Below are 21,270 nucleotides of genomic sequence, written 5' to 3' on the forward strand. Positions count from 1 at the left end.
TGTTTTGGAGCTGAGACCAGGACTGACACTCCCTTGTGAGAGATTATTAGCACTCTTCTCCACCCTAGAACTCTGACCAGGACCCCTTCTCCTCAATAGCTATGAGAACTTTGGTTCAGAACTGTATATAAGCAATGCAACATTAGTGTCAACAAAAGCCCTTTAATCTCTTTCTGACCAGGTATGCATTTCCCTTAGCATCTTTGAACTAAGAGCACTACTTCTGCTATTGTCACTAATGCAGCTGCCCCAAGGTCTGTTGGTGGTGTTGCTATGGCACGTGCTGTGCTCTTGACCACTCTTCACCTTGGTGTCACAGACCTCTCTGGCTAACCTCCTAAGTTGTCTTGGGCTGGAAAAAATATCTTATCTTGACCTTTTGTTGGTTCTGTCCTTCCATAATTTGATTTGAGGTGTTATTTTAAAGTTCTTCGGTGGAACCATTGGGAAAGTTCAGTTGATTTGCTACCTATATTCAACTAGTTTAATTTATAGGTGTCTACCCAAATGCATGCTGATATCCAGGCAATTAATTTTCTTCATCCACTACACCTTTACACAAGTTTTTTTTAATGATTATAGATTTCTTCCAACTTCTACAATATTAGAGGGTTTACTGTATTAAGATATAACTAATCTCATTTAGAGTTTAATTTCCAATTAACTCTTTCCAATTAACCAAGCTGAGGGCAGTTGGGTGGAATATGACTAGAGCCTTGGCCCTGGAGTCAGGAGAACCTGAGTTCAATTCCAGTGTCAGACACTTATTAGCTATGTGACTCTGGGTAGGTTACTGATACTCAAGCACCTCAAAAAAAAAAACCAAAACAAGAATGAAAAACCAATTAACCAAGCTTCTCTTGAGCTTAACCATTCCTATCTTTTTTTCATTTTTTTCAAAGCAATGGGGTTAAATGGCTTGCCCAAGACCACACAGCTAGGTAATTATTAGGCTGGATTTGAACTCAGGTACTCCTGACTCTAGGGCCGGTGATCTATCCACTGCACCACCTAGCTTCCCCCATTCCTATCTTTCACTTCAGTACTCTCCACTATGCAGAACTCAATCAGATGAAAATGAAGAATTGAAAAATAATGTAAACACAATATATTCTCTTATTGATCAGGATGAAAAATGTGAATGATAGCTATTAGTTTAGTTAACTCTGAGTTATTCCACTCAACAATTCCACCATCATAAACTTCCCCAACATTGCCAGAAATATACATTTCTGTTTTGGGGCTTTACACTGGTTCTCCCTTGATACCCACTTTTCCTTGGGGGGGGTAAGTGTTGATTCAATACTCCTTTGACTGGCAGTATCTGTTCAAAAACATTACAAGTAATTTTCATCATTCTACAAATGATCCAAATTTGGAAGTGTCCCAGTATATATAAGACATCTGGTCACCTTCACTTAAGATAGTATTTTAAGCTATGTTATATAATCTTTACATCTCATTGCTTTTCAATGGAGTATATCTCTAAAGGCAAATTTTAAAATTCTCTTTCCAGAAACAGTTGTAATCAAACCTTGAATGTTGGCTACTTAAAAGACCTTTTAGTCAAGAAAGAATTCTTTTGTAATATGAAACAATTATTCTTAATTTGGTTTGTGAAAAAAAATATTCTTACACATAGTTCTCTCTTATCCTATGAAAAAACTCACACTTTATTACACATATTGTGAACACTAAAATTTTTGAAACATTTAATGTGTTTAGGATCTTCATAATGAAGTTGCTAGTCACTGGAGAACCAGAGACCTGTGTTCAGGGCCAACAAGTCTGTGTCTATATTTCTTACAGTGCCTTATACAGTGCTTAGTAGGTGTTTAATATATATTTGTTCATTGATTAATTTCATATAAGTGGAATCAAAACACCTTTTCCTCCATTTTTTGATTTATAAAATGGAAGATGACACCAATACATTTTTATCATGCAAATTTGTTGCAATAAAACAAAGTTTTTACTGTCCTATTTCTGTGGTATCAAAAGGATTCTAGAATAGAATTTAAGCAATCTAATCACATGCTTTCAGTGTCTCAGGAATGCTCATTGCTATGTAGCAGAAAAAGAAGTAAAGTCAGAGAATAACAAATGAAACTGTAAAAGAACTTAGAAATCATTGAGTTCACCCCACCCCATTTTAAAATTGATCAGATGCACTTAAGAGCCTACTTGAAGGCGAGTAGGTGAAACAGTGAATAAATTGTTTGACAGAATTAGTAAGACTTGAGTTTAGATTCTGTCTTAGCTATATGACCCACAGAAAATCATAATTCTTACTCATCAGTTTCCTGATCTGCAAAATGATGATAACAATGGCACTTACCTTGTAGAGCTGTTGGAAAGTTAAAATAAGACCACATTTGTAAAATGTGAAAACTTTAAATGCTAGCTATGGATATGATGATGATGATGATGATGATGATTATGTGCTAGATTTTGTTCCAGCTACTGGGGACATGCATATAAAGAAATAATCCTTACTCTCAATATTATGCAGATACACTCATAACTGAAAATCACAAAAAGAAAGATATTGGACTCATGATTTCATTCATATCAGGAATTTCCAGATGAAGAAATTTCCTCTATTGATATTAGAAATTCATCTAGAGTACATAGTGGTTTGCTTATGGTCAAGTATCTAAGATATGTAAGAGGCATAAGTTTGATGCAGATTTTCCTAACTCCCAGGTCATCTTTTTATCCACAAATTATATATATTATGAAAATTTAATTTGTATCTACACATATTCAAAAATCAGGAGGAGCTAAATTATCAAAATACAACAGAAGTAGAGGTCTTTTAAATTCCAAGGAACCTTTGGAGACCTTATCTCAATAGGCAACTTGATCTGAATTCCATACTTCTTATTATACTAATGATAATTATGGCCTGTGCAATGGTGGATAGGGAAGACAGTATCTGTGTTAAATATATATGTAATACATCCACCACTATGAATTGACTTTCTTTTGACCTTTACTCAAGATTGCAAAATTCTATAAAATTTCTCTAACAAATCCTTTTTTCCAAAACTACACTAATCTGAAGGTATTAAAAAGGGTAATAAGAGTAACGTCACCTACATTACTTCTAAAATTTTTTTAAAAATTTTACCCATCACTCACTGATTCTACTTTTATCTTTGACATGTGAAGCTGACAATTCTGGAAAAACTGAAATACCATGTGTGATCAGAAAAAAAAAATAGACTCATTTTGTAATTCTTTTGAAGCAGAGAAAAAGTAAAAATATTTTCCATTCCATTACAAAAATGAGTAGAGTAAAATTAAAAATGTGTCATTTTTTAATTTTTGTAATATAAGGAAAAAGTTATAGAGTGAGAGAGTGAATTAATTAGAGATGTGGGAAAAAAATTCTTTACTACAGTACAGACCCAGTTCAGATTAGGTAATAAATTTCAAGTGGACCATGTCAGTAGAGTTTTGTTTCCTCATGATCAATGGGACAATGACTTTTAGAATAAAAGTTTTTAAGGGGGAAGTGGATAGAACACTGCAATGGATAGAGGACCACAGTGGATAGAACACTGCACCAGCCCTGGAGTCAGGAGGATCTGAGTTCAAATCTAGCCTCAGACACTTAATAATTACCTAGCTATGCGACCTTGGGCAAGTCACTAAACCCCATTACCTTGCCAAAAAGAAAGAATAAATCTTTTTTTCTTCTTCATAACCCAAGAATGCTTACTTTATCTTCACTAATTCTCTTGTCCTCTTGTTCCTTTTTTTCTTCCTTATTGAAATGCTTGCTCCTTAGGCCTTTACTCATGTGTGAATTAAAAAAAATGAATTCCAGTATCTTCCCTTTTCCTAGAAGCTGTTCCTTGTCGAGGGACAAGTTTTGAGATCCTATAATTAGCATAGCATTTGTGCTAATAATTTTTTTTAGGTTTTTTCAAGGCAAATGGGGTTCAGTGGCTTGCCCAAGGCCACACAGCTAGGTAATTATTAAGTGTCTGAGACTGGATTTGAACCCAGGTACTCCTGACTCCAGGGCTGGTGTTCTATCCATTGTGCCACCTAGTTGCCCCTGTGCTAATAACTTTTGAAAATTCTCTTGCAATCATCTTTTAAGTGTAAATAGATTTTAAAAGAGACAAGAAGGTAAAGAGAGAATATCTTCTTCCTCAATTCTGAAGTGTCTTCCACACTTTTTAGTGTTTACTCAGGGATCCAGCAATTGAAGAGCACTGGCCCTGGAGTCAAGAAGACTTGGGTTGTATCCTGCTTCAAAGACTTATATAAGTCATGGAACACTATTGTTCTATTAGAAACCAGGAGGGATGGGAATTCCTGGAAGGATTTGCATGAACTGATGCTGAGTGAGATGAGCAGAACCAGAAAAACACTTTACACCCTATCAGCAATATGGGGGTAATGTTCAACCTTGATGGACTTGCTTGTTCCATCAGTGCAACAACCAGGGACAGTTTGGGGCTGTCCACAATGGAGAATAACCATCTGTATCCAGATAAAGAGCTGTGGAGTTTGAACAAATTTCAAGGACTACTCCCCTTAATTTAGAAAAAAACCCAGATATCTTATTGTCTGATCTTGCTATCTCTTATACTTTTTGTTTCTTCCTTAAGGATGTGATTTCTCCCTCAGCTTACTCAATTGGGATCAATGTACAACATGGAAACAAAATAAAGACTGACAGATTGCTTTCTGTGGGGGGTGGGGGGTGGGGGGAGGGAAGTAAGATTGGGAGAAAAATTATAAAACCCAAAATTCAAATAAAATCTTTAAAAATTAAAAAAAATAAAACAAGAAAGTGTCTGACACATAAAAAAGGACTTACATAAGGCATGATACTGAGCAAGTCACTTAACATCCCTGAGCCTCAGTTTCCTCATCTGTAAAATGACAGAGATTAATTCAATAGGTTCTTTTAGTTCTAAATCTATGATTCTAAGATCCAGGTGCTTTAGTTGCCAAATCCAACCATCTTTTAACTTCAATGTTTTTACTACCAAGGTAACCTTGGGTAATTAAAACTTATTCTTCCTGGACCTCAGTTTCCTCATCAGTATAATAATGTGTTAGATCACATGACCTTTAATGCCCTTTCCACATCCAAACACATTTCTTCTTTCTAGCCCTTCAAAACATTTTTCATAACTTTTGGTCAAGAGAGGATAGTAAACCTTAAGGATTTTAGTTCCATTTAACCTGAATAAAGGTAAGAGAACGTCAAGGGTATTATGGGGATCCTGATCTTTAAGGGTAGAGGAGACATTGCCTCTTTTCATAGTTCTTGTCACTATAATATCTTGGTCTTATGACAAGGTGGTAGCCCCATTTTTACTTCTTTTTAACTGGAAAATAATAAAGGCTTTGAACCACCTTGATAAAAAATAATTTGTTGGCTGGAGGCAAAGAAGCATATGATAGAACATAAACAAAGCAACTCACAAGTCTCTTTCACTTACTACAATTTTGATGAAATGAGGAGAGAAACATAAAACACTGGCTAGGGTTTATTTGAATAAAGAAACAGTGGAAAAGCTGAGGAAGGCAATTTTAAGAAATTCAAATATGTCCTGCTCTGAATTTGCATGAGGGGCCAATTCATGCCAATGCAAATGAAGTCTGAGCTCATCCTCACTTTCCAAAAAGGTCTGGATCCACATTCTTGTCCTTCCCTTCCCTTTGTCAATGGCACCAGGATGGTCACCTCAGGTTCTTACCTATAATGAACAGAATCTCCACTGCGATGTCGCTGACGGTGGTACTCCGAGTGGTGGACAACTCATCATTGCCAATAAAGCAAACGTTGTAAGGTACAGTCACAGCGACATAGAACGTCGCCAACAGGATCAGCCAGTCCCAGCCAGCTTTAAAAGTGCTAAAATGCAAAAGGATGAATTTGGACTTTTTTGCATCTGAAACTTTGTACTCCGGAAATGCTGGTTTATCTACAAAAACATTCTGTAGAGGACAAAAAAGAGGAGAAAGGGGGCAACCCCGTATTAGCCAAAAATGCTCAGATTGTAGTGCATTCACATCTATAAGTATAATATTTTATGCTCACAAAATCAATATACTAAAGTCACTCCCTTCCTTTTTTCCTTTCTCTTTTTTCCTTTCTTTTCATTGGGAAGAATGGAGCATAAATTATATTCAGTAAATTGCATTGAAAATACCTTCAAGATATCCATAATCAAAACTAACATCTCTGGGTAGCCAGAATGAACAGCAAATGTTGTCTTCTAGGAAAAATTGAACTAAAGCTACCCACTCATTCATTTACCATGGTGAGATGAGGGAGCCTGTTATATAGACTCATTGGAAGAAAGATCCCAGATACCAACCCTGTGGAGGGAGAGGACGCTCCCCCCCCCCAGATTGCTTTCTCTTAATGGGATATGCAAACACCCAGAGACCACAGCTTGGGGATGAGGAGTGCATGGTTGAGTGGATCACATTAGGGAGGGTAAAAGTCATATTAATATATAAAATATATACATATACATATATATATATATATATATATATATATATATATAAATTATTTATTTTCTGGGGGGTTTAAAAATCTGAATGACCCTAGAGCAAAATTCCAGTTGTCTATCCTGGTTATAACTTTAGCCATTCATTGCCACAAAACTAGTAAACAATTTTAATTAAAGGCAATTTCACTTGGATGCCAAAGAAATCTAAGTGTAGGATTAGCATCACTCAATTAAGAAACAAAGAGAATTTACTCATGTTACCTAGAGACATTCACCATTGGAAATCTTCATAAACAACATATATAATTTACATTTATGTTCCAGTAAGTAGTAGTTCCAGGAAGAACTAAGCTCTCATACAAGGTGAAAAACAAAAGCATCTTAATAACAATAAAATAGCTAAATGATGTAGAGGGCTTTGTATTTTAAAGAAACTTTGGATATATTATTTCTTTGGTCAGCAGTGAAATTCTTCATTGTTATTTTACTAATGACAGCATGGCCCATGAGCAACTCAAGAAATTGCTTTTCATTGGAAACATGGTGCAAATGGGGCCTCATGTTCTAGATATACACAGTTTTCTCTTTTTAGGAGATTTGGTTGATGTTTGAATTTTCAGCAAATCTACATTATCTGAAGAATTAAATGGTAATGATGGTTAGGGACTCTAGTCAGTCTGCAAAAACAGAGAAAGTAGAAATAATTACTCAAGGTAAGGTATTCAAGGCATTTAAATAAGAAAGGAGATATTCTGCTTTTGTAGGTAATTAAGGTCTTAGAAGAATTGGGACTTTGATACGTGCAGAAGCCTTTGATTTTGAAGTTGTTTAATGTGATGAACCACATCTGCCATTCAATACAACATAAAGGAATATTCAGAAAATGAGTAGGTATCTAAAGACCTGAGAGTCATGTGGTCAGTAACATACATTTGGTCTGAAAAGTAAGGAAAACACCAAATATGAAGTACAAGGCCATATCTGATTGGGTGAAATTGAATTACAAACTGTATAACTGGAATCTGCTGAAGCTTCACTTTACTTGAGTGTTTATGATAAGAATAAGGACAGGAAGCAATATATATTATACTCAAGGACATTTCAAGATATTTCAGGCTTAACCAGTAGCCCATCCAGATTGCTTTCAAAAGATGTATCTGGAAGCAATGAAACTAGGAATTAGGAAAGTTTCTCCTAGAAAAATCAATGAATCAATCAATCAAAAATTTTTTGTTTAGTACACACTATAGTCAATGTGCTAAGCACAGAGGCTACAAAGAAAGAGAAAAGGCATTTCCTGCCTGCAAGGAGCTAAGATTTTGCCAGGGAAAGGATTGATAATAACTCTTTATTGTGTTCTTAGCTTCTCTTATTTCTTTCCAATTGTTCCCATTTACCTGAGACTACCTTTCTCCCTTTCCAGCTCCCTAACTAGTGCCTATTCAGTTTGACAACCCATAATGACAGGAGGTAAAAGAAAAAAAAAAGAGCTCTTGTTCTCAAGGAGTTTATATTCAGAGAGCTGGAAGGGACTGGGAGAAATATATAGTCAATCCCCTTTTACAGATGAGAAAATGGAAACTGATAAAGGTTAAATAATTAAATAATTTGCCCAAAATCATACAGGTGATAACATTGGAGATTTGTATCTCTGTTCTCTGATTTCAAATCTAGGATTCTAACATTATTCCATTATCTATCTCTGATCTGCTTTGTTACAATCAGGTTAGAGATGGCTCAATAAAAATTTGGTTAACGCTATGATCCTCTGAGAGCAGGAGATTGGGCCAGAGCTAAGCCGAACATTTGAAAGAATCCCAAGACAAAAGATTTGAAGGGTAGTTTCATAGAACATAATCTTAGTAGCTCCTAGATCCATCCCAGTGAATTGGACATAATAAGATCAGAGATCTACAGATGAAAGGGATCTCAGAAGCTACAGAGTTTGACTTCCCCTCTCCCATTTCACTTTACAGAATAGGAAAATGAGGGCCTTAGAAGACTTTTCTAAGGTCATAGCCAAGATTCAAAGCAACTAGGTATGAAATGGGTGATTAGGAGTGAAATCCCAAGAATATAGAAATTTTAACAACTTTCAAATTTAATACTAAATCTCCCCCTGGGGAAAAAAAAACAACTTAGTTTTCAATTTTTGAAAAACCAAGCATTTCTTTCTTGCCTGGAAAAATCTTACATTTTTGTAGCTGACTGGTGACCAAGAATGATGGTTGATATACCAGTTTCTTCTTCAAATGGATTCTTTTTGATTACTCAAAGAGTTCCTTTGAAAGTGAAGGATTTGGGGGTGGCTAGGTGGCACAATGAATAGAGCACTGACCCTGGAGTCAGGAGTACCTGAGTTCAAGTCTGGCCTCAGACACTTAATAATTACCTAGCTGTTTGGTCTTGGGCAAGCCACTTAACCCCATTTGCCTTGCAAAAAAAAGAAAGAAAGAAAGAAAGTGAAGGACTTGGGAAGAAAATTCAAGGTAAGGGACTACAGATGGATCTTCCTCCCACATTCAGCATTAGATGCTAAACTTTTCTATTTGCTGCTTCTTAGATGTAACATTCCATCTTCTCTCTCTATGACTTTATACGAGCAGATTCCTCTTTCCAGGAATCCTATCTTTTCTCCCTTCCATCTCCTATCCAGTTCCAGCTTGGGTATTATTGCCTACAAAAGGTCTTTGCTGATCTCTCCAAATATAGTGATAGCTGGGTTGGGGGGGAGGCAGTAGATAGAATGTCTGACATGGAATCGGGGAGACCAGAGTTAAATCCTGCCTTATAGAACTTAGCTATGTGACCCTGGGCAAGTTAAGGGTTTTCTTAGACTCAATTTCTTCATCTGTAAAATGGGAAAATAAGCACCTATATTACAGATTTATTGTAAAATCTTTTTCAGACTTAATTTAATGGGAAAATTAGAGCATCTACTTTACAGAATAGTCGTAAAAATAAAATGAGATGACATGTAAAATATTTTAGGATTCAAAGTGCTAGATAAACTTCTTATTAAATATTATAATTATAATGCTCAATCCAGAATTTAGCTTGTATTTATCATGTATGTGTCTTGTATTTTCCCCATTTAAATGTAAATTGCTTGAGGGTAAGGATCATTTCATTTGCATTTATATTCCTGGTGCCTAGAAAAGAGTCTGCAAAATAGTGGAGACCTATGAATGCTTTGAAAATTGAATTAATGTATAAAATAGTAAATGGTGGTGGTCCCTTCAATTCTGAATGAGATTCAGTCATACTATTCATAAAAAATTATTTAAAGTTAAATTTAAAAAACTCATTTAAATTTATTCCTAATTAAAACAAATTTAATCTCAAATGAGGCCTGAGTTTTGATACAATCCTAAGAAGAAACAATGATGACTGCGTTCCCATCCCCCAGGAGATGTCAAAATATCATCAAAGACATTGCTGATAGAAAATCAGCCCATGCATGCAGCTTTCAGAAAGGAACCATATGCTTTTGGAAGAAAGCAGAGAAAGAATGGATGAGAGGCTATTTATATCCCTTGACAATATGGACTTAGTCTAAAGAATAATGCAACAGAGTCATCTGGGTTTTGGCTGTCCATTATTTATTGATTATGATAAATATTTATTTAGTGCCTACAGTTCTATGGCTAGGTGTTTCTCTGCTTTGCAAATTATCCAAATATGGGAAAGGAATGACAATAACAAGTCAAGGTGACTGAATTCCAAACCTCCATCTATGTGATTTACATGAACACAATACACCGAGGAAGTGGGTCTCTGAATCAGCAAGGATGCATAATTCAGAAATAGACTGATTTCTTAAATCATTGGGCAGGGAAAGGAAAATATGCAGTGTCCTTTATGGAGAAGATTCCAGCATTGTGATGTGGAAGGATAGATTTGCCTGGCCCACTTTATAAAGGCTACAGTGCTTTTAGATCATTTACCTACCTCTTTGAGTGATATGAAATCCTATTAAGTTAGATGAGGAGCTGAACTATCCCAAATTTATAGCTGGGAAAACTATGGTATGGAGAAATCAAACTACTTTCCCTGAATATTGTTGGAAGAGATTGAATTAGTGCTCAGAAGTAGTCACACTAATCTCCAGGGCAATGACATGAGCCTGGAACTAGATAGGACTTGAGAGATTATCTAGTTCCAAGTTCCTTATTTTAGAGGGATGAATGAGTGAATGTATGCATGAATAAATGAATGGAAAGTGCTACCAGGCTTCTATAATGCACCAAGCACTTTGCCAATCTTCTTCCATAGGTACAAATCAAAAAGCAAGAAAATCCTCACCCTCATTAATGAGTGAAGGGAAAAGGGAGGAAGACTTCTTGAATATGAAAATGGGGGCTGCTGGGTCCTGTTTGATAGGTCTTGCTATGTCTGGATGCTTGCTAAAGTCTACGCCTTTAAAGTTTGATAAACTATAAAAGAAGAAAATGAATGTAAGGTCATTGAGGGAAAAAAAATTGCTTCAGCTATGTCTCTATATCCCCAGTCCCTAGCTGAGCACAGAAGTGCTAAAAAAAATTCTTGTTGATTGATTGATCATTCAGGAAACGATTTTTCCAGCTTAGGGATTTTGTTTCTTTGAAGTTCTTATCATTTTAGTATTATGAATCCCTCTGGTAATCTGGTGAAGTCTTTGTACTCTTCAGAATAATGTTTTTAAATTCACAGAACACAATATATAAAATTTCAAAAGAAACCTAAAACATTAACAATAAAACTACAAGTTCATAAACCCCATACTGAGGATCCCTGTTTGGTCATTTCTTCTTCTTCCCCTATGTCTTCTGATTTTTTTTCAGTTATTCTATCTTTCATAATTAAATCTCTTTTGCATCATATTTAGCTTAGATTTATTACTCCAGTTAAAATTTGGGGGGGTCTTGCTTCCTTTCAGTTGAGAATAACAATCAAAGACATTAACTCATAATTTTAGCTCCCCAGAAACAGCACATGAATCACACTCTGAAAGCATCTTTCAAGATAAATGTAATAGGAAAGGGAAATAGAGATACTGGGACATTAACCACAACGATCAGAGGTATCATGATAAAGTTGAGGATGATGGGGATGATTCAGATTGGAGCTCCCATTGGGTATAACTACTGGAAAGAGGAAAAAAAAACACTGTCTGATAGCTCCCAACTTTATTTAATTAATTTTGCTAAATGATATTCTTAATAGTTTCTGTTCCTGAATGAATGAAAGAAATGTGGATATCCTTTTAATTTCTGTTCCCTAGTTACAGTTCTTAAAAAGAATCATCGTACTTCTCTTATCTCAGGGAGCTCTGAGAGAAGTCTTCTATAAACTTTAAATTGCAATAGATATGGAAACTGTTGATCAAACCTCAGTTTTCTCCTCTGTAAAACAGGCTTAATAATCTATATCCTTTCTACCTTAGAGTGTCATTGTGAGGAAAGCACTTTTTAAAACTATAAAGTGCAATGGAAATGTGGGTTGGTTGTATCTCAGTGGCAAGGCTTCTTAATTAGGAGTCCTAGTTTGCATTAAGAAATAAGTTAATAACTGGTAAATTCAAGTTCAAACTGAATACTCTTAAATAATTTATACCAATGTGTGACACTCCACAAGGACTTATGAAGCTTTTTAAATGACTAGCAATTAAACACATTAGCTAAGCAGTGGGAGTTGGCATTTTTTAAAATCTAATTTTAAGTAAAGTCTGTTTTAAAAAATTCCAAACTAAAGAGGAAAATGGCATGTTCAATGGATAAATTTTAAGTCAATTTAATAGTTATGTGAAAATGAACTAAAAGTTTTTAATGGTTCTAGTTTTCATGATTATTCTGTACAACTAATATTTGCCTATAAACTTGTTGCCTAGTTTACGTAGTACAAATTACACATGTTGGTTTCTTTATTTCTTTCCCCTTCTTTCATTCTTGAAACTAGTTCTAATACTGCGGGAAAGTTTCTTCAAGAACAAGTTCATAATTCACCCAAAAGGGCAAGGATCATTTAGCTTTGCATTTTTATCCCATAACTTAGCACATTATATAGCACATATTAAACAGTAAACAGTTTTTTCATTCATTGATTTATTCATTCATTCATTCACTCTTATGTCCAATGGTCTAAAAGTCTCATTAGCCTCAAGTTCAACCACATGGCAAATAATAATTCATTTTTTCCTCTAAGGAGAAATGTCCCTGGAGTACATCAGCATGAAATGGGTCTCAATCATTGTACCTATGTATTGAATCATTGGATTAGTTTATAACAGCTTGGGACCCAAAATGGAGTATCTTACATCTTCAGAATCTGAGTACAGATTTCCAACCACATCTTTTGATTCCACAGTTAAACCACTCTTAGGAAACAGGACTACAATATGATTTTGGTAGCATTAACTACAAATGGGAGAAATCCAAGGTACATGTGGAGACATGAAGATTTGTTTTCAGAACAATGAACTGCTAATGGACTCTTTCCTTTTTTTCAAGATGTTTGTCTGACACACTGGTGAGCTCCCAAACTCTCTCAATCAAAAGAAGGCAGTTCAGGAAGGTGTCTCAGCTATTTCTTGTCTACACATGTATCTAAACAAATCATTGAGATTGAGGTTTCACCTAATATCGAACCTCAGTTTTTAATCAATAAACATTCATTAAACATTTCCTATGTTTGCTAGTGAAGTGGTTGCACTGCAAAATCATCTGAATGATTATTGATCTTTCCTATACAATATGAAGGTATTTGGATATTTCATTATAATCTCCCCATATTAGAGACTGCAAATCTGTTAGGATCATTTAGTCACCCAAATTTAAGATAAAGAAGACCCTTAAATATTTTGATTTCAAATTTACTATCTAGACAAAGATTAAAAGATGTTCAATTTCTCCACATTTTTATCTTTATACAATAAAAATCAGTTGTAAAGTTAAAAAATGTGGGAAAATTGGGGGAAAAAAGACGGATCGTGAGCATTACAATGACCAATGAGTTGTCTTCATTATATCTATTTACTAGGGTTCTTTGGAGGTATATCAGGTTTTCCTAAATATCATTTAAGTTCAATTTATCAAAAATATATTATTTTACAAACTGCATTACAGCATGTCATTTCAAACCCTTGGTTGTACTATGAAATTTCCATCTGTGTTTTCTAAAAAATAGAGAGTTTTGAAAATATTTAAGAAAGTAACAAATTCAATTGAGTCATGAGCCCTCTGGCAAAATTCATTAAGTGAAATTAGATAAGGGAAAAATGGATGGAATGAAAATTAAATTTTGTAAAATTTCATTCTGCATTTGCGGTTTAAACACCCATAACAATTAGGCATGTATAATGTGTCTCTTTGTATTATCCTCTCCTATAAACTGGAGCCAAAAGAGTATAGCCACAGCTGCCCCACTCGTCTATTGTACTGGGTTGCTATAATATTCTAATCTCCTTGCAGTGATAACATGGCCATCAGGAACTGCTTTTCCGGATTTACCATATGACTGCTGACCTTTTCCAGTTCATTCTTCAAAAGAAATCAGAAGCCCAGAAGTTCAGCAAAGCCAATAAGCAACCAGCCCACATATTTTTTTCTTCAAACAAATAAAACATTTCCCTGACAGCCTTAGTCTTGTATGCTCAACACCTACATTATTGATTTTCAATTTGTTCTTTTCTCTTCTTTGCAGGTGTCCAGAGATATGATAAAGGACCGCTCGACTCCGTCTCCGAGCTGTGTCAAAGTGGGACCCAGCTCTGCCTCTTCCTTTGGTTTTGTCTGTAGAAAAATTAACACTCGTTAAGCATAAAGAGTGGGTCCATTGGAGTATGCAAACACTATGCCAATTTGATGCAGACTCTCCACAAAGACTGTGTTTGCAGTCCCCCCAAAAGACTTGTCACCTCCCAAGTTCCAATTCAATTAGGACTATTTCCAAATTGTTAAACCATGGATTTAGGTCAACTAGGAATCACGGAGTCAAATGAACACAATTCACTCATTTTATGGATGAAGAAACTGAGGCAGACATAGATTCCATCTTGCCCATTCTGTCATAGTGTCTCAGGCAAGATTTCCAAACCTAGACCTTTTGATGCCAAGTTCATTCGAAGAAAAATGGACAATTGAGAGATATTAGGTTAAGACTTTACTGGAATACCCATCCTCATTCCTCCAATGATTATCTTACTCACAAATAAACTATTATCTAAATAAAAATAATGCAAAATGTTGGGAAACTCTTCACTTCTCTGGACTCAGTTCCTTTATCTGCAAAATCAGGGATTAGATTGGTTGGTCTCTAAAGTTCCTTCTATCCTTAAATCTATGATCCTATGATTTTTTTCCAAGGGTCCTCTGAATTATTATTCCCATAGCTCTGAATACATACAATCAAGACATTATACGTGACTTGAAAAAGTTACTCCCTTTATTTAAAGTAATGATATTGATGATGATGGCTCATATAATACCTACTATATATGTAAGATATTGTGCTATGCACTTTCCAAAAATTATTTTATTTTGATCATTACAACATATCTGTGAAGTAGGTATCATTATTAACTGAAACAGGAAACAAAGGTTAAGAACATTTCCAAGATATAGTTATTAAGTGCCTGAGGCTGGATTTGAACTTAAGTTTTCCTGACCCCAGGTGCTTTGGAATTCATCACTGTTCTAATATAGAATGATTTTTTTTGTTGTAAAAATAAGATATTACATATAAAATAATTATAAAATAAATTTACATATTCAATTTTACTATTATTTATTTTATATTGATTCAGAATTATTAAAAACTTTCATGAACTGCTTCAGCTTTAAAAAACACTTTAAATTTTAAACCAGATACATTCCCCATAAGTGTCTGGTGAAGCAGGTAGCATCAATATTATCTTCAGTTTTCAAGTGATAAAATGACATCTCAGAATACTAATATGAAGCAAATTGTCAAACTGTCATATAACTAATATAGAGGTAAGATCTGAAATCAGGGTCATCTTAAGCCAAGTGTACTGTACTCTGTGTACTGTATATTATTCCAGACATGGATTTGCAATAGCAGTATTGAAACCTTGAGGACCTGGTAGGAAAAATACCTTGGACAACATCATTTGCAGTAGTAATGACTGATATTCAATATTGTCCATGCTGCCATTTTGTTTCCTTATCTGAGATTTATAGTATTTCTAGATTTCATTTCAATTGGGTGTATTCTTAGTAGGATAAGTCACAGTATAGAATTTCATTATTAGTTGACTGTTAAGTCTAATTGACCTCAGGTATCAGTGAAAGAAGGAATAAAACTTCTTATTCATTACTTCTCCCCTTCTCACACACACACACACACACACACACACACACACACACACACACGCAGAGGCTGAACATAGGCTAAGAATTGTGTTGTGCTCCTGGAGGGGAGGCACTATCTCTAATTCTCAATAAACACATGTTGAATGATGAGCCAGTTAAAACATTCTTTCATCCAGAAATACTGTTAATTTTTTTTAGTCATTGATTCATGGGCTAGAAGGGCCCTTAGAGTTACCTTAGAGATTGCCACCTCTAATGACAAGTAAGAAAACTGAGGCTTAGAGCATTTAAGTGAGTTACCCAAGGTCATACATTTAATAAGTAGCAGACAGAATTCAAACTGAAGTCTCCTGATGGTTCTAAGCCTCTTTAACATATTTTTCACTTAGCAACCTTCTTTCTACTTAGACTTTCATCCAGATAATTTATTCAAAGCATATTTTATGCCCGTTCCAATAAATAGCAATACTCAACTAGAATACTGTATTTTAACAGCCTTTCAATGATGAGTAGAATCATATTGTACTTCCTGACTACTGTACGTTGAGGCCATTTCCATTTTCTGGCAGTCTTAGAGGAAAACACAAGACAAATGAAAAACCTTTAAGTAGGCTCTTATGTAGACCCCTTGGAATGCAAAAAGAGTCCATTGTTAGGGAGGATTTTATTACCAACAATCATGTTTATAGTAATATTATTAACAAATTCATTAATGAATAAATGTTAGTGTCTATTTGATGCTTTAATCCTCACAACAACTGTGGGAGGTAAATGCAATTATTATCTTCATTTTGCAGATGACAAAATTAAGCCAGTGTTTAAGTGATTTTTATCAAGGTCACCTAGTTAGGAAGTGTCTAAAACTGGTTTGGAACTTGAGTTCTTGATTCCGTCACCACCTAGTTGCCTCCTTGATTTTCAGATCAAATTTAGATTTCCATGTCAATGTTAAATGTTAGCCTTCTAGCAAAAACCTATGAATAAAAATAGAGTGTGGATAAGCTGTCTTGGGAATAAGAAAGGAAGGTATATACTAATTTAAGATTGATTTTTTTAAAATTTCTTCTAACAACCACTTGGGTGTCTGTTAAATATACTTTTTTGGTTTATGTGGATTTTTTTAAAGATCAAAAGAAATAGAAATGTATTAGTATTAGACTTGAGAGGGTTCAAGGAGAGTTCTACACTTTGGAACTCTGGGAAAATCTCTTCCATAGACCTCAGTAGGAGACCATGGCATCTACTTGCCACCTGGTGGCAGCATACCTCTAGTGAAGGGTCATAACAGGCAAATTTTTAAAAATTATCTTCATGTAAAAGAGTACATTCAATTGCAGTTATTAAGTGCTTCCTATATACCAGATGCTACTTCTACTACAAAGATTTCCTGCCCTCAGGAAGCTTACATTCTTATCATGAACTGCCAGATATTTGAGGGAATGTCAGAAAACAGTATCACAAGTGGTTTCAATGTTTTAGACTTGGAAGGGTGTAACATATTTTTTTTCCCCTTGAATATAGTGGTCATCAAGAGGAAGGGGACCATTTCCTGGAGTATATAGAAAAGTGTCTCTTTGGAGATGAAATAGGAGTCATTCTTCTCAATGACAAAGTCCTGGTGTCTGTAGAGTTTCTTCTAAGTAAGCACAAGGGAAATATGGAAAGGTCCACTTCAGGACAGACTCGAGAAAAAACAGAATCCCCCCATACCTCTGGTCTCAAAGTGGAAAAAGGTCTCAGTAAGAAAACTGAGCTAGGGAAAGGGTCACAGTAGGGTCTGCAGAGAGGAGCATAAGACCAAGGGCTCTAGACCTCTTATGGCACTGCATCTTAACAGTGTTCCAGGTTCTTTGCTTCTAACATCCCATTCTTTCTTCCCAAGTCTTATCCCTGCTACTTATAACAAAACACACACTTAATTAACCTCCAATCCTTAATAAAGTCACAGTATTTGAATATAGTGAGATAGTATAGAAAGAAGTCAGAAAATCTGGGTTCAAATCCCAACACTGCCACTAATGACTTGTTAAATCTCAGACAGTCTCATTTCTCTGACCCTGCTTTTGGACTAGACGAGCTCCTTATAAAGTTCTTTTCAGTTCCAAATCTATTATGGTAGGAGGCAAATCTACATGGCTCTGATGGGTTATTGAATTTGTAAGCAAACTTGAGACTTTATGAAATTTAAATTTTGCTTACTATACCTAGAAAATTCCCATGATAAAAAAGTTGAATGGTTGAATGGGTTTATGAAAGGGATAAAGTGCTCTCAGATGTCAATAATCTTCACTTTTGCTGAGTATCAAGTACATAAATCAGAATCATAAAATTAAATATCCCAAGCAATTCCCTTTAGAATAACATAACTGTTTAATAAAATACTAAAATACTCCTTTTAGAAAGGAGTATTCCAGAGAAGGTATGTTGCAGCCAGTCCTTCATGGTAACAACTGAAGATGACTGAGTAAGACTGTAGAGTGGGGAATTATAGGTCAAACATGATTTTATAAGAAGTAGACCATGGGCACGTTTCTACTAGAGTTTAAGACTTAGACTCAGAAAGAACTCCTGGGCAAGTCATTTAAACTTTCACCCTGTTTTCTCATTTTTAAGAAAGGGAAGAAAGAAAAAAGGAAGGAAGGAAGGAAGGAAGGGAACATGGGATGAAGAAAATAAGGGAAAAGGGGAGGAAGGAAGAAAAAAGAGCGAAGAGTAGAAAAAAAGGAGAGAAAGAAGGAAGGGAGGGAAAAATTTTGAAAAGATGGAAGGATTTATTAAGCCTTACTATGTGTCAGATATAATGTTGGTTAACAAATATGAACTCGTTTGATGTTCACAACAACTCTGGGATGCAGATGTTGTTATTTCCCTTGTTTTTATATTTGAAGAACCTGAGGGAGACTGGTTAAAGTGATGTTCACCCTCATAGAGCTGGAAGGTAGCTGAGGTCATATTTGAACTCAGCATTTCATTAATTCAGGCCAGGTGCTCTAGTCACTGAATCACCTCATTGTAATCCTATAATATATGGTTAATAGTACTTACTTCCTAGGACTTTGAAAAATCCAATTGATAAAACATAGGTAAATCATTTTGCAAACCTCAGAATTCTATGCTTATGCTAGGTATATTCAAAGGCAGCAATGGTTCAGTGGATTTAACTGTTAGTGTTAGGATGATCTGGGTTCATTGTCTTCTGCAGGTACTTGTGAGCTATTGGAAACGTGAGCACATCATAGCCTCCCTGAATCTCAATTTCCCCATCTATCAGATTGTGTGTGTGTGTGTGTGTGTGTGTGTGTGTGTGTGTGTGTGTGTGTGTGTGTGTGTTGCGGGGGAGTTAGTTGCAGCCCACTTCACAGATTTATGGTGAGGCTTACATGAGTGAACATGTGAATTTCTTTATAAATGTTCAGGTACCATAAAATGACAGCTATTTATTTATATTCCTCAGACCCATCTTTGAAGTCAGCAATGTTGACTCTATTCAATTTTTAGCTCTATGACAAGTTGTAAAGAAAACATATCCAAAGAAGACAGTGTTTAGTATACAGTAGGTGCTAAATAAATGTTTATTGACTGAAATTTAACTTATATAGTTATCTTTGAATTGTTTTAGGGATTGGCGACCTTCCTCCATATTTGTACTAATACTTTCTATCATTTTTCAAATGGACCTGAAATTTCAGACAATATTCCTATTGTACATTGGCCACAAAAATTCATGCTTATCAATGAAAAAATATTTTTATGCCCCTACTATATGTCAGGCTCTGAGGATTCAAAGACAGAATCAAATCATTTTCTGCCCTCATATGAATATGTATGTAAAGCACTGGGCCATATATGGGATATATGAAATAGATAAAAGCTTATTCAGGGAAAAGGCATTAGCATCTATGGGACTCAATGGACTCAAGAATGTTGAGGTTAGAATCTGGAAATCTGGTTTCAGACACTAGATAGATGAGCCAGGGTAAGTCACTTTTCCTCCGTTGTTTCATTTTTCCTCAATTATAAAATGGCGATAATATTAGTACCAAATTCTTAGATTTATTATGTAGATCAAATGAGCTGATTAGGGTAAAATGCTTGTAAATAACACATAGCACAAATGTTTTATATATATATATATATATATATATATATGCATATATATATTAGTGATGATGATGCTGTTAAATGCTAGCTACTACTCTTATAGGGACAACTAAAGGCTTTCCATGGAATAGGGGAAGGGAATGTTTTTCTACTGATGGTCACTTGGATATGTATAACATCATTTGAAGGATATATTTGGTCAAACATTTAATTAATTCACCTCTAAAAAGCTACTTGAGCCATTGAATTTTGGGTTCTGCCCGTGGTTGCTTTGGCAATGCCAGCCCAATATGGTCATTGTACTGGAAGTTCTCTGCCCTTGTTGTAGAAGATGGTATTTGAACAGAATTTAGATGAAATGTAATGTGGTAAAATATGTGGGCTTGGATCCAGGAAAACCTGACTCCATATTCCTTTTCTTACACTTATTTTGTAGTCCTGGGAAAATCACCCAGCCACTCTGTGTCTTGCACAGTTCCACAGAATTTATTTACTAAGTCATAGACTGGTTCCAAACTGAGTTCCCATACCAAGAATTATCCACACTCCTGAAATCACAGATCCATCATGTAATCATGCATTAACTGAATCACTAATTGACTCTTTCAATTTTTTTGCAATTCTCAGAAGAAAACTTAATGGAAACATTGATTCTGGGGACAAAAGCTCCAAAGACTTCAATAGCAGTGTTGATGAATCATGGGATGTCAGAGTTGGAAGGGACACCTGAGTACAAGGAGTACAGTTCCTTCATTTTACAGAGGAGGAAACTTAAGGTCTGACAATAATTAAAAAAACAAGGTCACATTATTGGTACCTTTAAAAGCAACAATTTGCACCCAAGATCTTTCCTTGCAAACACAGTGTTCCTCCACTGCATCATGCTGTCTCTCAATCTTTGTGCCCACAGAGGACATAATTTATTCATGTATAAAAATAGCTGGCTTTATAGAAATCAATAATAATTATAGGAGCTGTCATTTATATAGTACTTTGAAGTTGTCCCAGTGCTTTACATAAATTATCTCATTTAATGAAAATAGTAGCCAGTTGTCTACATGGGCCGTCATTGTTTGGCCCTGGTTGGCTCAGCATGAATGTAAATAGCAATTGCTTCTACTTTGGCCAGAAACCCTGAGGATCTTCTCCCTATTTTATTTTTTTTTGGGGGGTGGGATTTGATAAAAAGAGGCCATCCTTTACTTCATTTCTTTCTTACCTAGCCTATATCAGTGAATAAACATTGACTTGTTAAAGACCTTAGCCTAAAAAGGTCAAAGTCTCCCACCGCATACAGAACCAATCTCTAGTCATCTTGCTCCATATCTGGTCACTGGACCCAGATAGCTCTGGAGGACAGAATG

At 35.3% G+C, this 21,270-nt stretch overlaps 1 protein-coding gene across 1 annotated transcript in view; it reads right to left on the reverse strand.

Moving 5' to 3' along the window:
- KCNH8 (potassium voltage-gated channel subfamily H member 8) overlaps positions 1-21,270 on the reverse strand; it is a 421,014-nt gene that overhangs the window by 192,539 nt on the left and 207,205 nt on the right. Inside the window, exons 4-5 of the mRNA XM_074195058.1 lie at positions 14,136-14,263; positions 5,730-5,970 (exon numbers count right to left, since the gene is read on the reverse strand). Of these exons, the coding sequence (XP_074051159.1) occupies positions 5,730-5,970; positions 14,136-14,263 (369 nt within the window). The remainder of the gene's footprint in view (positions 1-5,729; positions 5,971-14,135; positions 14,264-21,270) is intronic.

The sequence above is a fragment of the Macrotis lagotis genome, chromosome 7, assembly GCF_037893015.1.
Source record: "Macrotis lagotis isolate mMagLag1 chromosome 7, bilby.v1.9.chrom.fasta, whole genome shotgun sequence".
Lineage (NCBI taxonomy): Eukaryota > Metazoa > Chordata > Mammalia > Peramelemorphia > Peramelidae > Macrotis > Macrotis lagotis.